The sequence below is a fragment of the Geotrypetes seraphini genome, chromosome 4, assembly GCF_902459505.1.
Source record: "Geotrypetes seraphini chromosome 4, aGeoSer1.1, whole genome shotgun sequence".
Lineage (NCBI taxonomy): Eukaryota > Metazoa > Chordata > Amphibia > Gymnophiona > Dermophiidae > Geotrypetes > Geotrypetes seraphini.
In genome coordinates, this window is record NC_047087.1 from 297,147,353 (window position 1) to 297,164,243 (window position 16,891).

The window sequence follows — 16,891 nt, forward strand, 5'->3', positions numbered from 1 at the left end:
CACATTGTATTGAAGTAATTAATCAAATTGTAATAAATTATGAAATTTATAAATATATTTCTATCATTCCTTCAATATAGATTTCTATATGACCTATTCCATCCTACCCCTGCAACCCCCAATTCTCCCCCACTCCGATTTATTTTAAGAATTTCTATTCTGCCTACCAACTAAGCGGATTACAAAATAAACATACATAAAATAAAAGACTTACAAAAAATATAAATTCAAATAAAAACATTCTAAAATACAAATTCAATAAAAAAATTAATTCAACAAGTATATCTATCATGTGACTTAGCCAGCTAGCCACAAAATTCAGACTGCTGGTCGGCTAAGTTGAGCAGCCAAATTGGGCTGCTTAAATCTATCTTTGGTTGCTATAAAAACATTCTAAAATACAGACTCAACAAAAAATAAATAAATAAATTCAACAAGTAAAAATGATCCTAGAAAATAATGACCTCAAAGCGGTAGTTCCTTATTCATAGAAGGCTTTTACAAATAAGTGAGTTTTCAGCAGTTTTTTGAATGATTCAAAGTTAGAACACAATCTTAACGGTCCATTCAGCTCATTCCACAATTGACATGGCCGGTTAAGTTTTTAGCGGCCAATGACAGACTGTGGATATTCAATGCTGATCTCTGAAAATGGCCCGACATTGAAACTTCAGGCTCAGCAATGACCGCAGGAGTCAGCCTGGATACTTTCTGCAGTCTAAATATTGCTTTACTTTACAGAAGAATGTCTAAAACTTTACATGGCTTCAGTTAAAAAATACACACAAAAAAATAACACGTTAAGTGCCCCCAATTCAACGGCTGCTGCATTTCCACAGAGGCCAAGCTCTTCTCTCCCTTAGGGCTCCTTTTATCAAACCGCGGCAAAGCTTTTCACTGCAGGCCGGTGAGGTAAACGCCCCGATGCTCATTCAATTTCTTTTTTTTTCCAAATCTTTATTCATTTTAGCATATACATCAAGTGTACATTAAAATATGAACACAACATATTACATTATCACTTGATAATTCCATAACAATATATACCTAAAAGATTTATATCCCACCCCATCTCATATCTATACATGAATAATATAATTCCTATTGACAGAATGGGGGGGATGGGGGATGGGTGGGTTATGATAATTTAATATATATGTGCTCATTCAATTTCTATGAGCGTCGGAGCATTTACCTCACCAGCCCGCGGTTAAAAGCTCTACCGCGGTTTGATAAAAGGGAGCCTTAACGTCCATCTTCATGAAGAGAAGCCATGATGCCCAACACCTTCCAAAACTCCAGTAAACCGCTTTGTGCTTAAATGAGCCCTAAATTAGAAAAGGAAATACTTGAAAGGAAAATAAAAAAAAGGTTCAATGAAGGAGTTTAATCGCTTTTCTTAATGGTTTGCGAGGGTAGGAAGGGAGAAGCTTTGGTGCCCCGAGTGCTTTCCACTGGCGATGGGCTTCTCTCTCACGTATCAATGGGACCTTTCAGGACTCAACTCTCCCCAATTGTGACTTTGTTTCCTGTCCAACACACTAACCCTATTGATAAGGTCAGTCTGATGGGAATGTCTCAAAACCCAGCTGGAAAAGCCAGGAGACCCATAGAACGTTCACAGGAAAACAGTCCTTACACATACTGCCCTGCAGTGGTACTTAGTTAGATTAAGAGAACCGTAGTCATAAGCATGCATTCAGCAACTTGTGGGGTGTTTCCAGCAGATGAAACGTTTATTGATGTCACTGGGCATTTACTGGTGGGCACCGTCCATGCCAGGGATACTGGCCAGCTTGCACTTCAGCTGGATCCATCTAGGCTAGTGCCTCTCAAACTTTTTTAGCTCCAGCACACTAAACGGAGCAAATGTTTTTCGCGGCACATTATAATTGAAATTATAAAATAGCAAAACTAACCAAAAAAATTTGAATTTCAGAGTTATTTATTTAAAGTTCTTTAAGCTATGGATGGGTGTTTGTAATAACGGTGAAGCTAAAGTAGATAGAACAGAATCGCTAATCGTTGCAATGAATGTGCTTTTTTTAATGCAAATTAACTCAAAATGCGGCTTGATAGTCAACAAGCAAACACACATTTCATCATCGACCATCTGCCGTCGTTCTCTTTTTTTCGACTTAGTTTCTATCGCAGCTGAAAATCGAAGTTCACAAAGATAAGAAGATCCAAACGGTAACAAAGCCTTGATTGCTTTGTTGCTCAAGTTAGGAGAACTACTGCTTAAAAAATTAAAATAAAATTACTTGCTGTTAGTTTTCAAGGACTAATCGCGTCAAAGAATGATGCTTGTCTGGGCGGTTGTATCCTTACGCCTGTAGACGCTCATAATATTGACAGGCTGTTATAGGGGGAAACGCCCTCCAGAGATTCAAGGCAAAGTTAGACAAGTTCCTGCTGAACCAGAACGTACGTAGGTAGGGCTAGACTCAATTAGGGCACTGGTCTTTGACCTAAGGACCGCCATGGGAGCGGACTGCTGGGCACGATGGACCACTGGTCTTATGTTCAGACTCTTGCATTTATGACGCACATGTCATCTATTCTAGTGTATACTTATCAAGGGAATTTTTAAAAATAAAGTGAAATTCTAGAATCTCTAGTGGCACACCTGGAATGCAAATGGAAGAAAAAATAGCTGACACGGTAAAACAAGGAAACAAGACATTTTTTAGATATATTAGTGATAAGAAGTGCAAAAGTGGCATTGTGAGACTCAAAGGTGAAGGGGAGGAATATGTAGAAGCTGATAAAGAAAAGGCCAAATGGCTTAACAAATATTTCTGTTCTGTGCTCACGGCTGAAGCGCCAGGAGTGGGACCACAGAAGACAAACGTGAATAGGGATGGAAGAGTCTAAAATAAAGGCAGACAAAGTGATGGTGTCAGATGGTGTACATCCAAGGGTGCTGAAGGAGCTTAGAGAAGTTCTAGTAGCTGCGCTGACTGAGCTTTTCAATGAGTCTTTAGAGTCGGGAGTGGTATCAGAGGACTGGAGAAGGGCAGATGTGGTCCCTCTCCACAAAAGTGGAAGTAAGGAGACATGATTGAAACGTTTAAATAGATCACAGGCTGTATCGAGGTAGAAGAGGTTATCTTCTTTCTTAAAGGTCCCTCGGCCACAAGAGGGCATCCGCTGAAAATCAGGGGTGGGAAATTTCATGGCGACACCAGGAAGTATTTCTTTACTGAAAGGGTGGTTGATCATTGGAATGAACTTCCACTTCAGGTGATTGAGGCCAGCAGCGTGCCAGACTTTAAAAGGAAATGGGATATACATGTGGGAACTCTAGGGGGGGTAATGTCATGGGGGGTGGGTCATTAGAGTGGGCAGACTTGATGGGCCATGGCCCCTTTCTGCCGTCATCTTCTATGTTTCTATTTAAGGAAGAAGTAGGGAATTACAGGCCAGTAAGTCTGACTTCTGTGGTAAGCAGATTAATGGAAACACTTTTAAAATAGAGAATGGTGAAGTTTCTGGAATCCTGTGGATTACTGGAGGCAACATGGATTCACTAGAGGGAGGTCTTGTCAGACAAATCTGATCAATTTCTTTGACTGGGTGACCAGAGAATTGGATAGTCAGTTTGCTAGATGTGGTGTATTTAGTTTTTAGCAAGTCTTTGACAGTGTTCCACACAGACATCTAATAAATAAACTGAGTGCCCTTGGGATGGGTCCCAAAGTGACGAGCTGGGTCAGGAACTGGTTGAGTGGAAGGCGACAGAGGGTAGTGATCAATGGAGATCGCTCTGAGGAAAGGGATGTTACCAGTGATGTGCCTCAAGGTTCTGTTCTTGGACCTGTTCTTTTTAACATTTTTAAAATGATATTGCTGAAGGGTTGTCGGTAAGATTTGCCTCTTTGCGGATGATACCAAAATCTACAATAGAGTAGACACACCAGATGGTGTGAATAACATGAAGAAAGACCTCTTGAAGAATGGTCTGAAATTTGGCAGCTAAAATTTAATGCTGACGTGCAAAGTCAAGCATTTGGGCTGCAAAAACCCGAGGAATGGTACGGTTTAGAGGGTGAAGAACTTATGTGTGTGATGGAAGAGCGGGACTTGGACGTGATTGTATGTGATGATCTTAAGGTGGCCAAACAGGTTGAAAAGGTGACGGCAAAAGCTAGAAGGAAGCTAGGTTGAATAGGGAGAAGTATGGCCAGTAGGAAAAAGGAGGGATTGATGCCCCTGTATAAGACTCTGGTGAGACCTCATTTAGAATATTATGTACATTTCTGGAGGCCGCAACTTCAAAAAGATATAAAAAGGATGGAGTTGGTCCAGAGGAAAGCTACTAAAATGGTGTGTGGTCTTCGTGATAAGGTGTATTGGGACAGACTTAAAGATCTCAATCTGTATACTTTGGAGCAGCGGTCTCAAACTCAAACCCTTTGCAGGGCCACATTTTGGACTTGTAGCTACTTGGAGGGCCGCAGAAAAAATAGTTAATGGCTTATTAAAGAAATGACAACTTTGCATGAGGTAAAACTCGTTATAGTTTATAAATCTTTCCTTAATTGCTTCTGAAAATTTCAGCTATACACAGCTCAAAGCAGTGCAACATGCACAAAGTGAAAAACTATCTAAACTTCACTTTTTGCATGTTGCACTGCTTTCGGCTGTGTATAGCTGAAATTATCAGAAGCAATTAAGGAAAGATTTATAAACTATAATGAGTTCTAACTCATGGAAAATTGTGATTTCGATTCTAAAGTATCAACTGCAGAAGAAAATATTTTATTAATCATAATAATTTTATTCTTATATACTGTCATACCGAAAAAGTCCTAGGCGGTTCACAACAAGGTGAGCTAATACATGGGATACAGTTAAAATTCAAATTAGAATAATGGAAAGGCAGAAAGCATTTACAATATAATGCAGAAAATACCGGCATGGCAAGGAAAGAAGTAATGCATAGAACAGATAAAATAGATCAAGTTGAATATAAGGAACTTGATTGAAAAAAATGAAGCAGAATGCATTAAGACACCAGCCTATCAAAGAGTTGAGTCTTTAAACAATTTTCTAAAATCAAGATAGGAAGAGACCTCTAACATAATTTTAGTGTAGTCCTCTAGGCTTTTTTGTAGAGGGGAGAATCAATATCCGATCTGTGCCTGGAAAACATGTGCCTTAAAAGTGTCCGGTGGTCGCGTCCGCAACCGCCTTCAGCTCTCACCTCCTCCAGCACGGACACAACCGCCATCTCACATCAAGCAGTCACCGCCAGGAGAGATGCCAAATTTCGCAAGAGTTCACGAGATTACGTACACACGCACAAGCTGCATTGCCTCCAGTGGTTACCTTACGCTCTGGAACGTTGCCCGCCTCACTGATGTAAACTCACGAAAGCGCTTTCTTGCATCTGTACGCGATTGTGAGGTGGAGTACAGACGCAGGAAAGCGCTTGCATGAGGTTACAGCAGTGAGGTGGGCAACGTTCCAGAACAATGGTAACATACCGAGGGCCTCAAAATAGTACCTGGTGGACCGCATGCAGCCCCTGGGCCACAAGTTTGAGACCACTGCTTTGGAGGAAAGGTGGGAGAGGGGAGATATGATAGTCATTTAAATACCTGCATAATATAAATGTGCATGGGTCAAGTCTCTTTCATTTTAAAGGAAACTCTGAAATGAGAGAGATAGGATGAAGTTAAGAGGTGATAGGCTCCGGAGTAATCCGAGGAAATACTTTTTTATGGAAAGGGTGGTAGATGCGTGGAACAGTCTCCCGGAAGAGGTGGTGGAAACAGAGACTGTGTCTGAATTCAAGAGGGCCTGGGATAGGCATGTGGGATCTCTCGGAGAGAGAAAGAGATAATGGTTCCTGTGGATGGGCAGCTCTATGACCTCACAATGCAGGTGTAAAGAGCCGTAGCCAATAGAAAGAGGAGATGCAAATGTTAAGAGCCTTAGCCAATAGGGAGAGGAGGAGATAGTGGATGCTGTGGATGGGCCATTTGGCCTTTAACTTCCGTCATGTTTCTGTTTCTTCAGGGCACACAGTTTGAGAGACTGATTTAGGCAGCAGAGAAATGTTTTTAAATAAATAAAATATACTTTTCCGAATGATGGACGTCCACAGATAATGAAAAATGGTTGATTCAAGCTTCTCCCCCGACTCCTAGCTAGTTCACCAACAACAAACTCTGGGGAGCAGATACATCATTTTCTTTTCCAGGTGTCTTGCAAAACCATGACTCATCTCTGTTAGCCCCCCCTAGGGGTGGTCCTTTTAATACAAGTGAAGATTTTTTTGTTTGTAGCACCGTTTGAAAGACATTGTGAATACTACCGAGTCTTTTGAAGGGAAATGAGAAATCAACTTTGAAACAGATAAATGCACAATATTTCTCTTCTTAGACAAGGGGACTAAGATATTAAAAAAGGACTTGTTTTGAAGAGTGCAATGATTGAAAATGAGTGCTGTTTCATGAATTGGTTGAAAAATGAGCACAAGCGCTAAGTGGTAGCCATTTTCTGAGAACTTTATTATATATATTTTTTAAAGAGACATGTGTATGAAAAATTAAGCAATACAATGAAAAAAAAAAATAAGAATGATTATTATTATTGTTGGATGGGAGGAGAGGGATATTTATTATCTGCATTGTTATTGATGGAATTTAAGTGCTTATTTTGTTATTAATGTATATATAATTTGTGGCAATATGTATTAGTTTAGAAAATGAATAAAGATTAAAAAAAAAGAAGAATGATTATTATTCTGGGTTAGAGATACAGTCAAACTTTGGTTTACGAGTGCACCGGTTTGTGAGCGTTTTGCAAGACGAGCAAAACATTCGCAAAATCAGCGCCTTGGAAACCGAGTTTGACTCGATTTATGAGCGCCACCCCCTGCAATTTGGCATCCCCCCAGCAATCTGGCATCACCCCCCCCCCCCCCGAGCACCGAAACGACATCCCTTACCCCGATTGGGCACCGGCACCAGCACCAATGCACAGGACATGCCGGTGCTGGTGCCGAAGATCCTCCCTCTTCTGGGCTGGGCTGTGTGTCAGAGATCCTCCCTGTTGCCTGTGCTGGGCTGGACTGGGCTTTGAGCATTTGTGTATGCTCAAAGCCTTCTGGTCTCGCTCTCTCCGAGATTCTCAGATTCAGAATCTTGGAGAGAGCAAGACCAGAGAGCAAGACCACAAATGCTCAAGGCCCAGTCCAGCCCAGCACAGACAAGGGGGAGGATCTCCGACGCACCGCCCAGCCCAGAAGAGGGAGGATGTTCAGGCACCGGCACCGGCATGTCCTTTGCGTTGGTGCTGGTGCCGGTGCCGAATCGGGGTAAGGGATGTCGCTTCGGTGCTCGGGGAGGGGGGATGTAGGATCATGGGGGAGGGGAGCGATGCGAGCGGGGGGGAGGATGCCGGTTCGCAGGGGGGATGCCGGATTGCGGGGGGGGGATGGAGCAGCGCTGGTGGCCTCGGGGGGGGGGGGAGGAGGTGGAACGAATCAAAGCGAGTTTCCCTTACTTCCTATGGGGAAACTCACTTTGACATATGAGCAATTTGGTTTACGAGCATACTTCTGGAACGAATTATGCTCATAAACCAAGGTTCCACTGTAATTATATTAATATATGTACCCAGAATTATATGAGCTTTTATACTCCTACTTCTGAAACAAGAATTAAGATAGTGTACAAAGGAATACTTCAAGAAAATGATCCACTCTCTTTTGCCTGATAAGAAAGAAAGACCTTGCACTGAATAGAGACTGTTTCAAACTTTAAACCATACAAGAGTTAGAATAATTACCTGGAGGTCAAAAAACTTGCTGTATCGTCGGTAAATAACTTGAGACATCGAGTCTGACCATGTTACGTTTATGATGTAGACCTTTGAGAGAGAAGAAATAAACAGGAAATTTATCAATAGCAAGTTGATATATATATACATACACATATACCAACACACGGAGAGCTTGCTGGCCTTAAGGAAGGATAACTGGCCATAGTACTGTCTAATTCAGAATGGTTCTTGGTTAGCTCAATTTTTGGCTCAAAATGCTGGATTGAACCAATTACTAACTTTACCCATTATTCCCTCTTTAGGCTTCACTTATATGAACAGAAATTTTCATAGAGGTCTGCGGCAAAGTGACATCATGGTAGTACAGATAGCTTTTCAAGATCTGTGGCTACATAAGGTATCTATTTGATAATGAAAGTTTGCACACTTTAATCCATGCTTTTCTGATATCAAGACTTGATTACTGTAGCACGGTTTATGCAGGCCTTACAAAATTCAATATCAGGCGATTACAGACTTTGCAGAATGCTGCCATAAAACTATTAGGACGCAAAAAGAGAGTTGATCGTGTCACTCCTCTTTATAGACGTTATCAATGGCTGCCAGTAATTTATAGAATTCAGTTTAAAATATTAGTGCTTAATCATAAAGCATTTCACACTATGATTCCAGATTATCTGAATTCACTCCAATGCATTCGTTACGGTCACCGCAGGATAATAGGTTGGTACTTCTGGCTGTGCGTAGACTCATCTTCTACCAACCTCGCTACGCTCATGTCACCCCTGTCCTTAAAATCACTTCACTGGCTCCCTATCCGCCATCGCATACAGATCAAGCTCCTATCGTTGACCTACAAGTGTGTTCATTCTGCTGCCCCTCAATATCTCTCCTCTCTTCTCTCTCCTTATTCACCTCCCAGAGAACTCCGTTCCTCAGATAAGTCACTCTTAACGTTACCCTTCTCCTCCACTGCCAGATTCCAGACTTTGTTCCTTTCATCTAGCTGCCCTGTATGCCTGGAATAAACTACCTGAGTTTGTCTGCCACACCCCTTCCCTTGTTTAAAAGCACACGGAAAATCCACCTTTTTGATACAGTATATAGCCTTCAATCCATAACCCTACTCCCCACTGCTCACCAACCCAGCCAGCCGATTAACCGTTCCCCTTAACTGTATCCATGACATCCTTTTTGTCTGTCTTGTCTGTTTAGATTGTAAGCTCTTTGAGCAGGGACTGTCTTCTTTGTGATTCTGTGCATAAGAACATAAGCAGTGCCTCTGCCGGGTCAGACCAGAGGTCCATCCCGCCCAGCAGTCCGCCCCCGCGGCGGCCCAACAGGTCATGACCTGCCTTAATCACCAGAAGGGGCCCCCTTGGTTTCTCATTGAAGTCCTATCTTCCCATCAATGTCCTAACCCTCCGGCCTTGCACCTGCACGACCTGGTGAGCTGTCTATACTTATGCAACACCCCAGCACCTCCCTCAGTACCCCACGATCCCCTTTTCCCTCAGGAATCTGTCCAATCCCTGTTTGAATCCCTGTACTGTACTCTGCCGGATCACTTCCTCCGGGAGCGCATTCCATTTGTCCACGACCCTTTGGGTGAAGAAAAACTTCCTTGCATTTGATTTGAACCTATCTCCCTTCAGTTTCATATGTCTGGTATAATAATTCATAGTAGTAGTGTGAAGAGTTTCAGTCTTTGGGAAGCAGAACTGAGATTGTGATGTCATAATGCCTCATTCCACTAATTAGAGAAAACCTCATCACTGATGTCACAATGCCTTGACTGTCCAGTACTCCCCTTTGCCCTCCAAGCCAGCCAGCAGATTAACCGATCCCCTTAACTGTAGCCATGACATCCTTTTCGTCTGTCATGTCTATTTAGATTGTAATTAGAGAATGACATGGTGACAAAATTCATCACCGTTCCTGTCCCCGCGGATAACCGCGGGAAATAAACCCATGTCATTTTCTAGTGTCTATTTCAACCTCAGTCCTTCTACACCAGCATTCTTCAAAGCAAAGCTTGCGGGTCAGTGGCTGTGGCCATTCATACTCTGATTTTTCCCTCTTTCCTTAAAGAATGACATGAAGATGGTTTCCCGCGGTCACCCGCGGGGACAGGAATGGTGATGAATTTTGTCACCGTGTCATTCTCTAATTGTAAGCTCTTTCGAGCAGGGACTGTCTTCTTTGTGATTCTGTGCAGCACTGCATATGTCTGGTAGTGCTATAGAAATAATTCATGTCAAATATAGAAATTGGGGACAAGTTACACACAATGTAACAAGAGTGAAAAGGTGCATATATCAGATAGAAAAAATCACTCTATGGACCTGTTCAAAGAGTAAAGTTGATTGAATGATGTAACACAGTTCACCAAAACTTGCTCAGAATCAAGGAGGGGAAAACTGGGGCAAGCCCCAGAAAAACCACCTCACAGCCCAATCATCTCATGAGGGGTAAACGGTATCATTATATCATTCCATGTATGCTTATATGTTGAAAAAATTGAGCACTATAATGATTAGATAGTTTTTAAGTCGAAGAACTAAGCAAACTTAACTTATAGCTTGCGGGTTCCGACGTGCACGTTTCGATCCTGCCTCAGGGAACACACAGGAATTGTTGGAAAAGACATGCGATGGGTACAGAGTTTCTGAGAAAACAAAGTTAAAACGTCAATACTTTATTCAAAAAATGGATAAAAAACTTTTTCACATGAAAGTTAAAACAATTTAGACTTAACTCACGGCTAAACAGCAAAAGGACTCACCAGGATGGACAAATGTCTCCCATATGAAAGCGCGAATGGCGCAGGTTAACTGCTTTGAAAGGTAACCAGAGCGGAATGACCGCCAAGGTTTTAAAGGACACTGTACGACGTGATCACGCACTAAAACGTGATGACGTCATAGCACTTATGAAAAAATCAGGTGCCGGAAAGACTGAAGGGGTACTGTCAATCAAAAAAGGAAAAACAACAAATAAAAGTAAAAATAAAAATAAAAAATGAAAAAGTACAAATCTGAATGAACTAAATAGCAAAAACTAAATTACAAGAAACTAAATTAAAAAACTGAAAAAAACTGAATTACAAAAAACTGAATTACAAAAAACTGAATTACAAGAAAACCCGCCACTCAATCTCACTATTAAGACCTAGTGGATGTAAGGTGTTTAGTTTGAAGATCCAATGTTGCTCCCTCACGTGTAATTTGGCTTTTAAGTTACCACCACGGGGTAACACAGGAACTTCCAGAACAGAAAACTTCATTGAAGTGAGAGGATGGTTTTCGCTCACCCAATGTTGGGTGAGTGGAGCTTCCATTACTCGAGTGGATATTCTGCTAAGATGTTCCCCAATACGCGTTTTGATGCTTCTAATAGTATGTCCCACGTATAATTTGTCACACGGGCATTGGATGACATACACAACTCCACTGGTGGAACAATTAGTGGAGGGTATGTTAGTGCGTTTGTACATCCACGAGGGTAAATTGATGCTGGTGAGGGGCACACTGTACGGGCAAACTTTACAGGACAAGCAAGGAGAATGACAGCTTCCAGGGGGGCTCGATGCAGGACCCTCTGATAGAAATTGAGATCTTGTCAGACATTGTTTGAGGTTCCGGCTACGTGAGTAGGCGAAACGGGGAAACTCATGGAAAACAGCGTGATGTTGTAATATACTCCAGTGTGATTTTATGATACGTTTGATCTTAAAAGCTTGCTGGGAATAAGGAATAACACACACTGGAGAAGACTCAGATTCAGACTCCCTGTTGCAAGGTGAAAACAGCACATCTCTTTGGGCACACAATATGATTCACTTGACACACGCATATGTTTATTTAAATTTATCCGCAAATTAAAACTCAAACATTTTTTTCAAGACATACATGCTAACCAAGATCAGCAGACAGATACACAAGCCAACCAAGACCAACAGACAGATATTAGTGTCGATGACACTAGGATCACTTCGAGGAGATTAAAATCCACATGGTGTCCCCCCGGACCAGTTGATCCTCACATCCAAGTCTTTGAGCACCTGGTGGAACGTGACATTATCGAGCTTGAGTCACAACAAATGCGTGCCAAAGATAATCTCACTCCTTCACAAAGAAAAGCTTTAAAATCTTTGTCATCAGACAAAAATATTGTAATACGCCCTGCTGATAAAGGTGGTGGTATTGTGGTGTTAGATACATCCTCATATGTCCAAGAAGCTAACCGTCAGTTATTAGATCATACATATTACAAATTGATTGACCATGATCCCACCACAGAATTGACTGATTGTATTGCACACCTTTTAATTCAAGCTTTGGAGGCTGGTACGATCTCTGAAGGGGAGTATAAGTTTTTGCGTTGTTCACATCCTGTTATTCCAGTTATATACTTCGTCCCCAAAATTCACAAATCAATGGTGAACCCACCTGCTCGCCCTATTGTGGCAGGTATAGGATCTATTTTAGAACCATTGTCTGAATTTTTAGATCTCCAGCTTAAAGACCAAGTTTCTTTATCTCCTTCTTACATCAAAGATACGGGGTCTATGATTAAATTTTTGGAAACTTTCCAAGATGTGCCTACTCATGCCATCCTAGTGTCTCTGGACATTGCTTCATTATATACCAACATCCCGCAAGATGCAGCCATACATATCATCACATACCACCTACAACAGAAGAGTTTATCTGACCAACGGGTTCAATTTTTAGTCAGTCTAGCCAAGGTGGCACTTGGCATGAACTACTTTCAATTTGACCAGTCCTTCTTTGTACAAATTAAAGGTACTGCTATGGGTGCAAAAAATGGCCCCCACTATCGCATGCCTATACGTGTCAGCTTTTGAACAACGGTACATATATCCCTCTGAACATTACTCAAATCTGTTGATGTGGAAGCGATACATCGATGATGTATTTGCTGTCTGGTTGGGTACTCAAGAAGATTTAACATCATTTATGTTTTGGCTCAATCAAGGTGATTCCAATCTTCAGTTTTCTATCAACTCTGACAAACATGTACTTCCGTTTTTGGACATAAACATTTCTTTACAGGACGGCAAGTTCTCTACCACAATCTTTAGGAAATCTACAGATAGAAACACCTTACTTAGGTACGACAGTCATCATCCGAAACATTTGCGTGATAATATCCCTACGGGGCAGTTTTTAAGACTCCGTCGTCTATGTTCTACTCAAAACGACTTTGTGCATAAAGCTGAAGATATGAAACATCGTTTCATTGAACGTGGGTATCCTCCCTCTGTTGTCAAGAGGGCTTATAAAAGAGCTTTATTTGCCCAAAGAGATGTGCTGTTTTCACCTTGCAACAGGGAGTCTGAATCTGAGTCTTCTCCAGTGTGTGTTATTCCTTATTCCCAGCAAGCTTTTAAGATCAAACGTATCATAAAATCACACTGGAGTATATTACAACATCACGCTGTTTTCCATGAGTTTCCCCGTTTCGCCTACTCACGTAGCCGGAACCTCAAACAATGTCTGACAAGATCTCAATTTCTATCAGAGGGTCCTGCATCGAGCCCTCCTGGAAGCTGTCATTCTCCTTGCTTGTCCTGTAAAGTTTGCCCGTACAGTGTGCCCCTCACCAGCATCAATTTACCCTCGTGGATGTACAAACGCACTAACATACCCTCCACTAATTGTTCCACCAGTGGAGTTGTGTATGTCATCCAATGCCCGTGTGACAAATTATACGTGGGACATACTATTAGAAGCATCAAAACGCGTATTGGGGAACATCTTAGCAGAATATCCACTCGAGTAATGGAAGCTCCACTCACCCAACATTGGGTGAGCGAAAACCATCCTCTCACTTCAATGAAGTTTTCTGTTCTGGAAGTTCCTGTGTTACCCCGTGGTGGTAACTTAAAAGCCAAATTACACGTGAGGGAGCAACATTGGATCTTCAAACTAAACACCTTACATCCACTAGGTCTTAATAGTGAGATTGAGTGGCGGGTTTTCTTGTAGTTCAGTTTTTTGTAATTCAGTTTTTTGTAATTCAGTTTTTTTCAGTTTTTTAATTTAGTTTCTTGTAATTTAGTTTTTGCTATTTAGTTCATTCAGATTTGTACTTTTTCATTTTTTATTTTTATTTTTACTTTTATTTGTTGTTTTTCCTTTTTTGATTGACAGTACCCCTTCAGTCTTTCCGGCACCTGATTTTTTCATAAGTGCTATGACGTCATCACGTTTTAGTGCGTGATCACGTCGTACAGTGTCCTTTAAAACCTTGGCGGTCATTCCGCTCTGGTTACCTTTCAAAGCAGTTAACCTGCGCCATTCGCGCTTTCATATGGGAGACATTTGTCCATCCTGGTGAGTCCTTTTGCTGTTTAGCCGTGAGTTAAGTCTAAATTGTTTTAACTTTCATGTGAAAAAGTTTTTTATCCATTTTTTGAATAAAGTATTGACGTTTTAACTTTGTTTTCTCAGAAACTCTGTACCCATCGCATGTCTTTTCCAACAATTCCTGTGTGTTCCCTGAGGCAGGATCGAAACGTGCACGTCGGAACCCGCAAGCTATAAGTTAAGTTTGCTTAGTTCTTCGACTTAAAAACTATCTAATCATTATAGTGCTCAATTTTTTCAACATATAAGCATACATGGAATGATATAATGATACCGTTTACCCCTCATGCGATGATTGGGCTGTGAGGTGGTTTTTCTGGGGCTTGCCCCAGTTTTCCCCTCCTTGATTCTGAGCAAGTTTTGGTGAACTGTGTTACATCATTCAATCAACTTTACTCTTTGAACAGGTCCATAGAGTGATTTTTTCTATCTGATAGAAATAATTCATAGCAGCAGTGTGAAGAGTTTCAGTCTTTGGGAAGCAGAGCTGAGATTGTGATGTCATAATGCCTCAATCCACCAATAAGAGAAAACCTCATCACTGATGTCACAATGGCTTGACTGTCCAGTACTCCCCTCTGCCCTCCAAGCCAGCCAGCAGATTAACCATTCCCCTTAACTGTACCCATGGCATCCTGTTTGTCTGCCTTGTCTGTTCAGATTGTAAGCTCTTTTGATTAGGGACTGTTTTCTTCTTCTTTGTCACTCTGTACAGCGCTGCATACGTCTGGTAGCGCTATAGAAATAATTAATAGTAGTAGTTCTTGGCAGAGAAGGCCTCCTACAGACACTCCTCCCTTCCCTGTGATTTTATTTGTCCAAATCTGCTGGCATTTGCCAGTTACTAATCAGTTTCATTTACCTAGCGTGGTCAGGTACATGCAGGTACGGAGGTTTCCTCCCACTCTACAGCCTATACTTTCTGCACATCAAATTTAAAAAAAAAAAAATTCTTGTCTGCCAGGAAAAGAAAGGAATTTGCTGGTAGGCACCATCCCTCCCTGTACACTGAAATCCTGTACAATTAATCACCACAACTGATGTGTGAAGGTTACGAGCAAAGATACAGTCAGGGTTGGAAGCAGGGCAGCCGCTTCCCCTAGCGCAGGTCACCATCAGGGCATCAATTAGAAAGATGCAGCCTACGTTGAATTACAGAGAGGGGGAAGAAGGTGAAAAGGTTAAGTGAACATCTAACGAAAGGGAGGCTTCGGAATGGATTGGAGAAATGGCAGAAACAGGATTTCAAATATGTCATTTCTTATGCTTTAAACTTTACCAACTTCAGCTAATACAAGAATTTACGAGGGTCCAGAGGAGAGCGACACGAATGATTAAGGGCATGGAAAACCTTTCATACACTGAAAGATTGGAGAGACTGGGGCTCGTCTCCCTGGAAAAGCGGAGACTCAGAGGAGACATGATAGAGACCTACAAGGTCATGAAGGGCATAGAGAGAGTAGAGAGGGACAGATTCTTCAAACTTTCAAAACATAAAAGAACAAGAGGGCATTCGGAAAAGTTGGAAGGAGACAGATTCAGAACGAATGCTAGGAAGTTTTCCTTTACCCAGCGTGTGGTGGACACCTAGAATGCGCTTCCAGAAGATGTAATAGGACAGAGTACGGTACTGGGGTTCAAGAAAGGATTGGACAATTTCCTGTGGGAAAAAGGGATAGAGGGGTATAGATAGAAATTTACTGCACAGGTCCTGGACCTGTTGGGCCGCCGCGTGAGCGGACTGCTGGGCACGATGGACCTCAGGTCTGACCCAGTGGAGGCATTGCTTATGTTCTTATGGGAGAGGAGGAGATAGTGGATGCTGCAGATGGACCATTTGGCCTTTATCTGCCATCATGTTTCTTGGTTTCTATAACCATAAAGCTCTATGACATCACAATGCAGGTGCAAAGAGCCTTAGCCTATAGGAAGAGGAGATGCAAATGTTAAGAGCCTTAGCCAATGTGTTTCCAGAAGACGTAATAGGACAGAGTACAGTACTGGGGTTCAAGAAAGGATTGGACAATTTCCTGTGGGAAAAAGGGATAGAGGGGTATAGATAGAAATTTACTGCACAGGTCCTGGACCTGTTGGGCCACCGTGTGAGCGGACTGCTGGGCACGATGGACCTCGGGTCTGACCCAGTAGAGGCACTGCTTATGTTCTTATGTTCTTAACCCCCCCCCACCCCGTTTACAAAACCGTAGCTCGGCTTTTAGCGCCGGCCGTGGCGGTAACAGCGCCGACGCTCACAGAATTCCTACGGGCACTGGAGCTGTTACTGCCGTGGCCGGCGCTAAAAATCGTGCTACGATTTGGTAAAAAAAGGGGGAGGGGGAAAATCAGGTATCTTGCACACATGCGCACAACTACAATACGTTCTCAATTACAATTTAATCAGTTTCGTAGATCAGAATGGGAACATCGACTTCACCGCTTTGTGCTCTGTCTCTCAACCGACGGCACACCAGCCAATTTGTCATCCGTTGCCCGTGAGGATGATTCATAGGTTCACCGTCAGAAGCGCGCGAGACAAACGCACGCCAACATTTGAGATCGGACAACTGAGCGCAAGACTTCAGCGCGCCACTCTAAAAGCTTATTTTAAAGGGCTCCGACGGGGGGGGGGAGGAATCCCCCACTTTACTTAATAGTGTTGGCGCTGCCTTGGGGGTGGTTTTGAGGGGTTGTAACCCCCC

The 16,891-nt window shown here is 42.2% G+C and overlaps 1 protein-coding gene across 2 annotated transcripts in view; it reads right to left on the reverse strand.

Moving 5' to 3' along the window:
- SH3PXD2A (SH3 and PX domains 2A) overlaps positions 1-16,891 on the reverse strand; it is a 642,235-nt gene that overhangs the window by 555,711 nt on the left and 69,633 nt on the right. For both annotated transcript variants that reach the window (XM_033942411.1, XM_033942413.1), the window contains exon 2: positions 7,804-7,884. In XM_033942411.1, the coding sequence (XP_033798302.1) occupies positions 7,804-7,884 (81 nt within the window). The remainder of the gene's footprint in view (positions 1-7,803; positions 7,885-16,891) is intronic.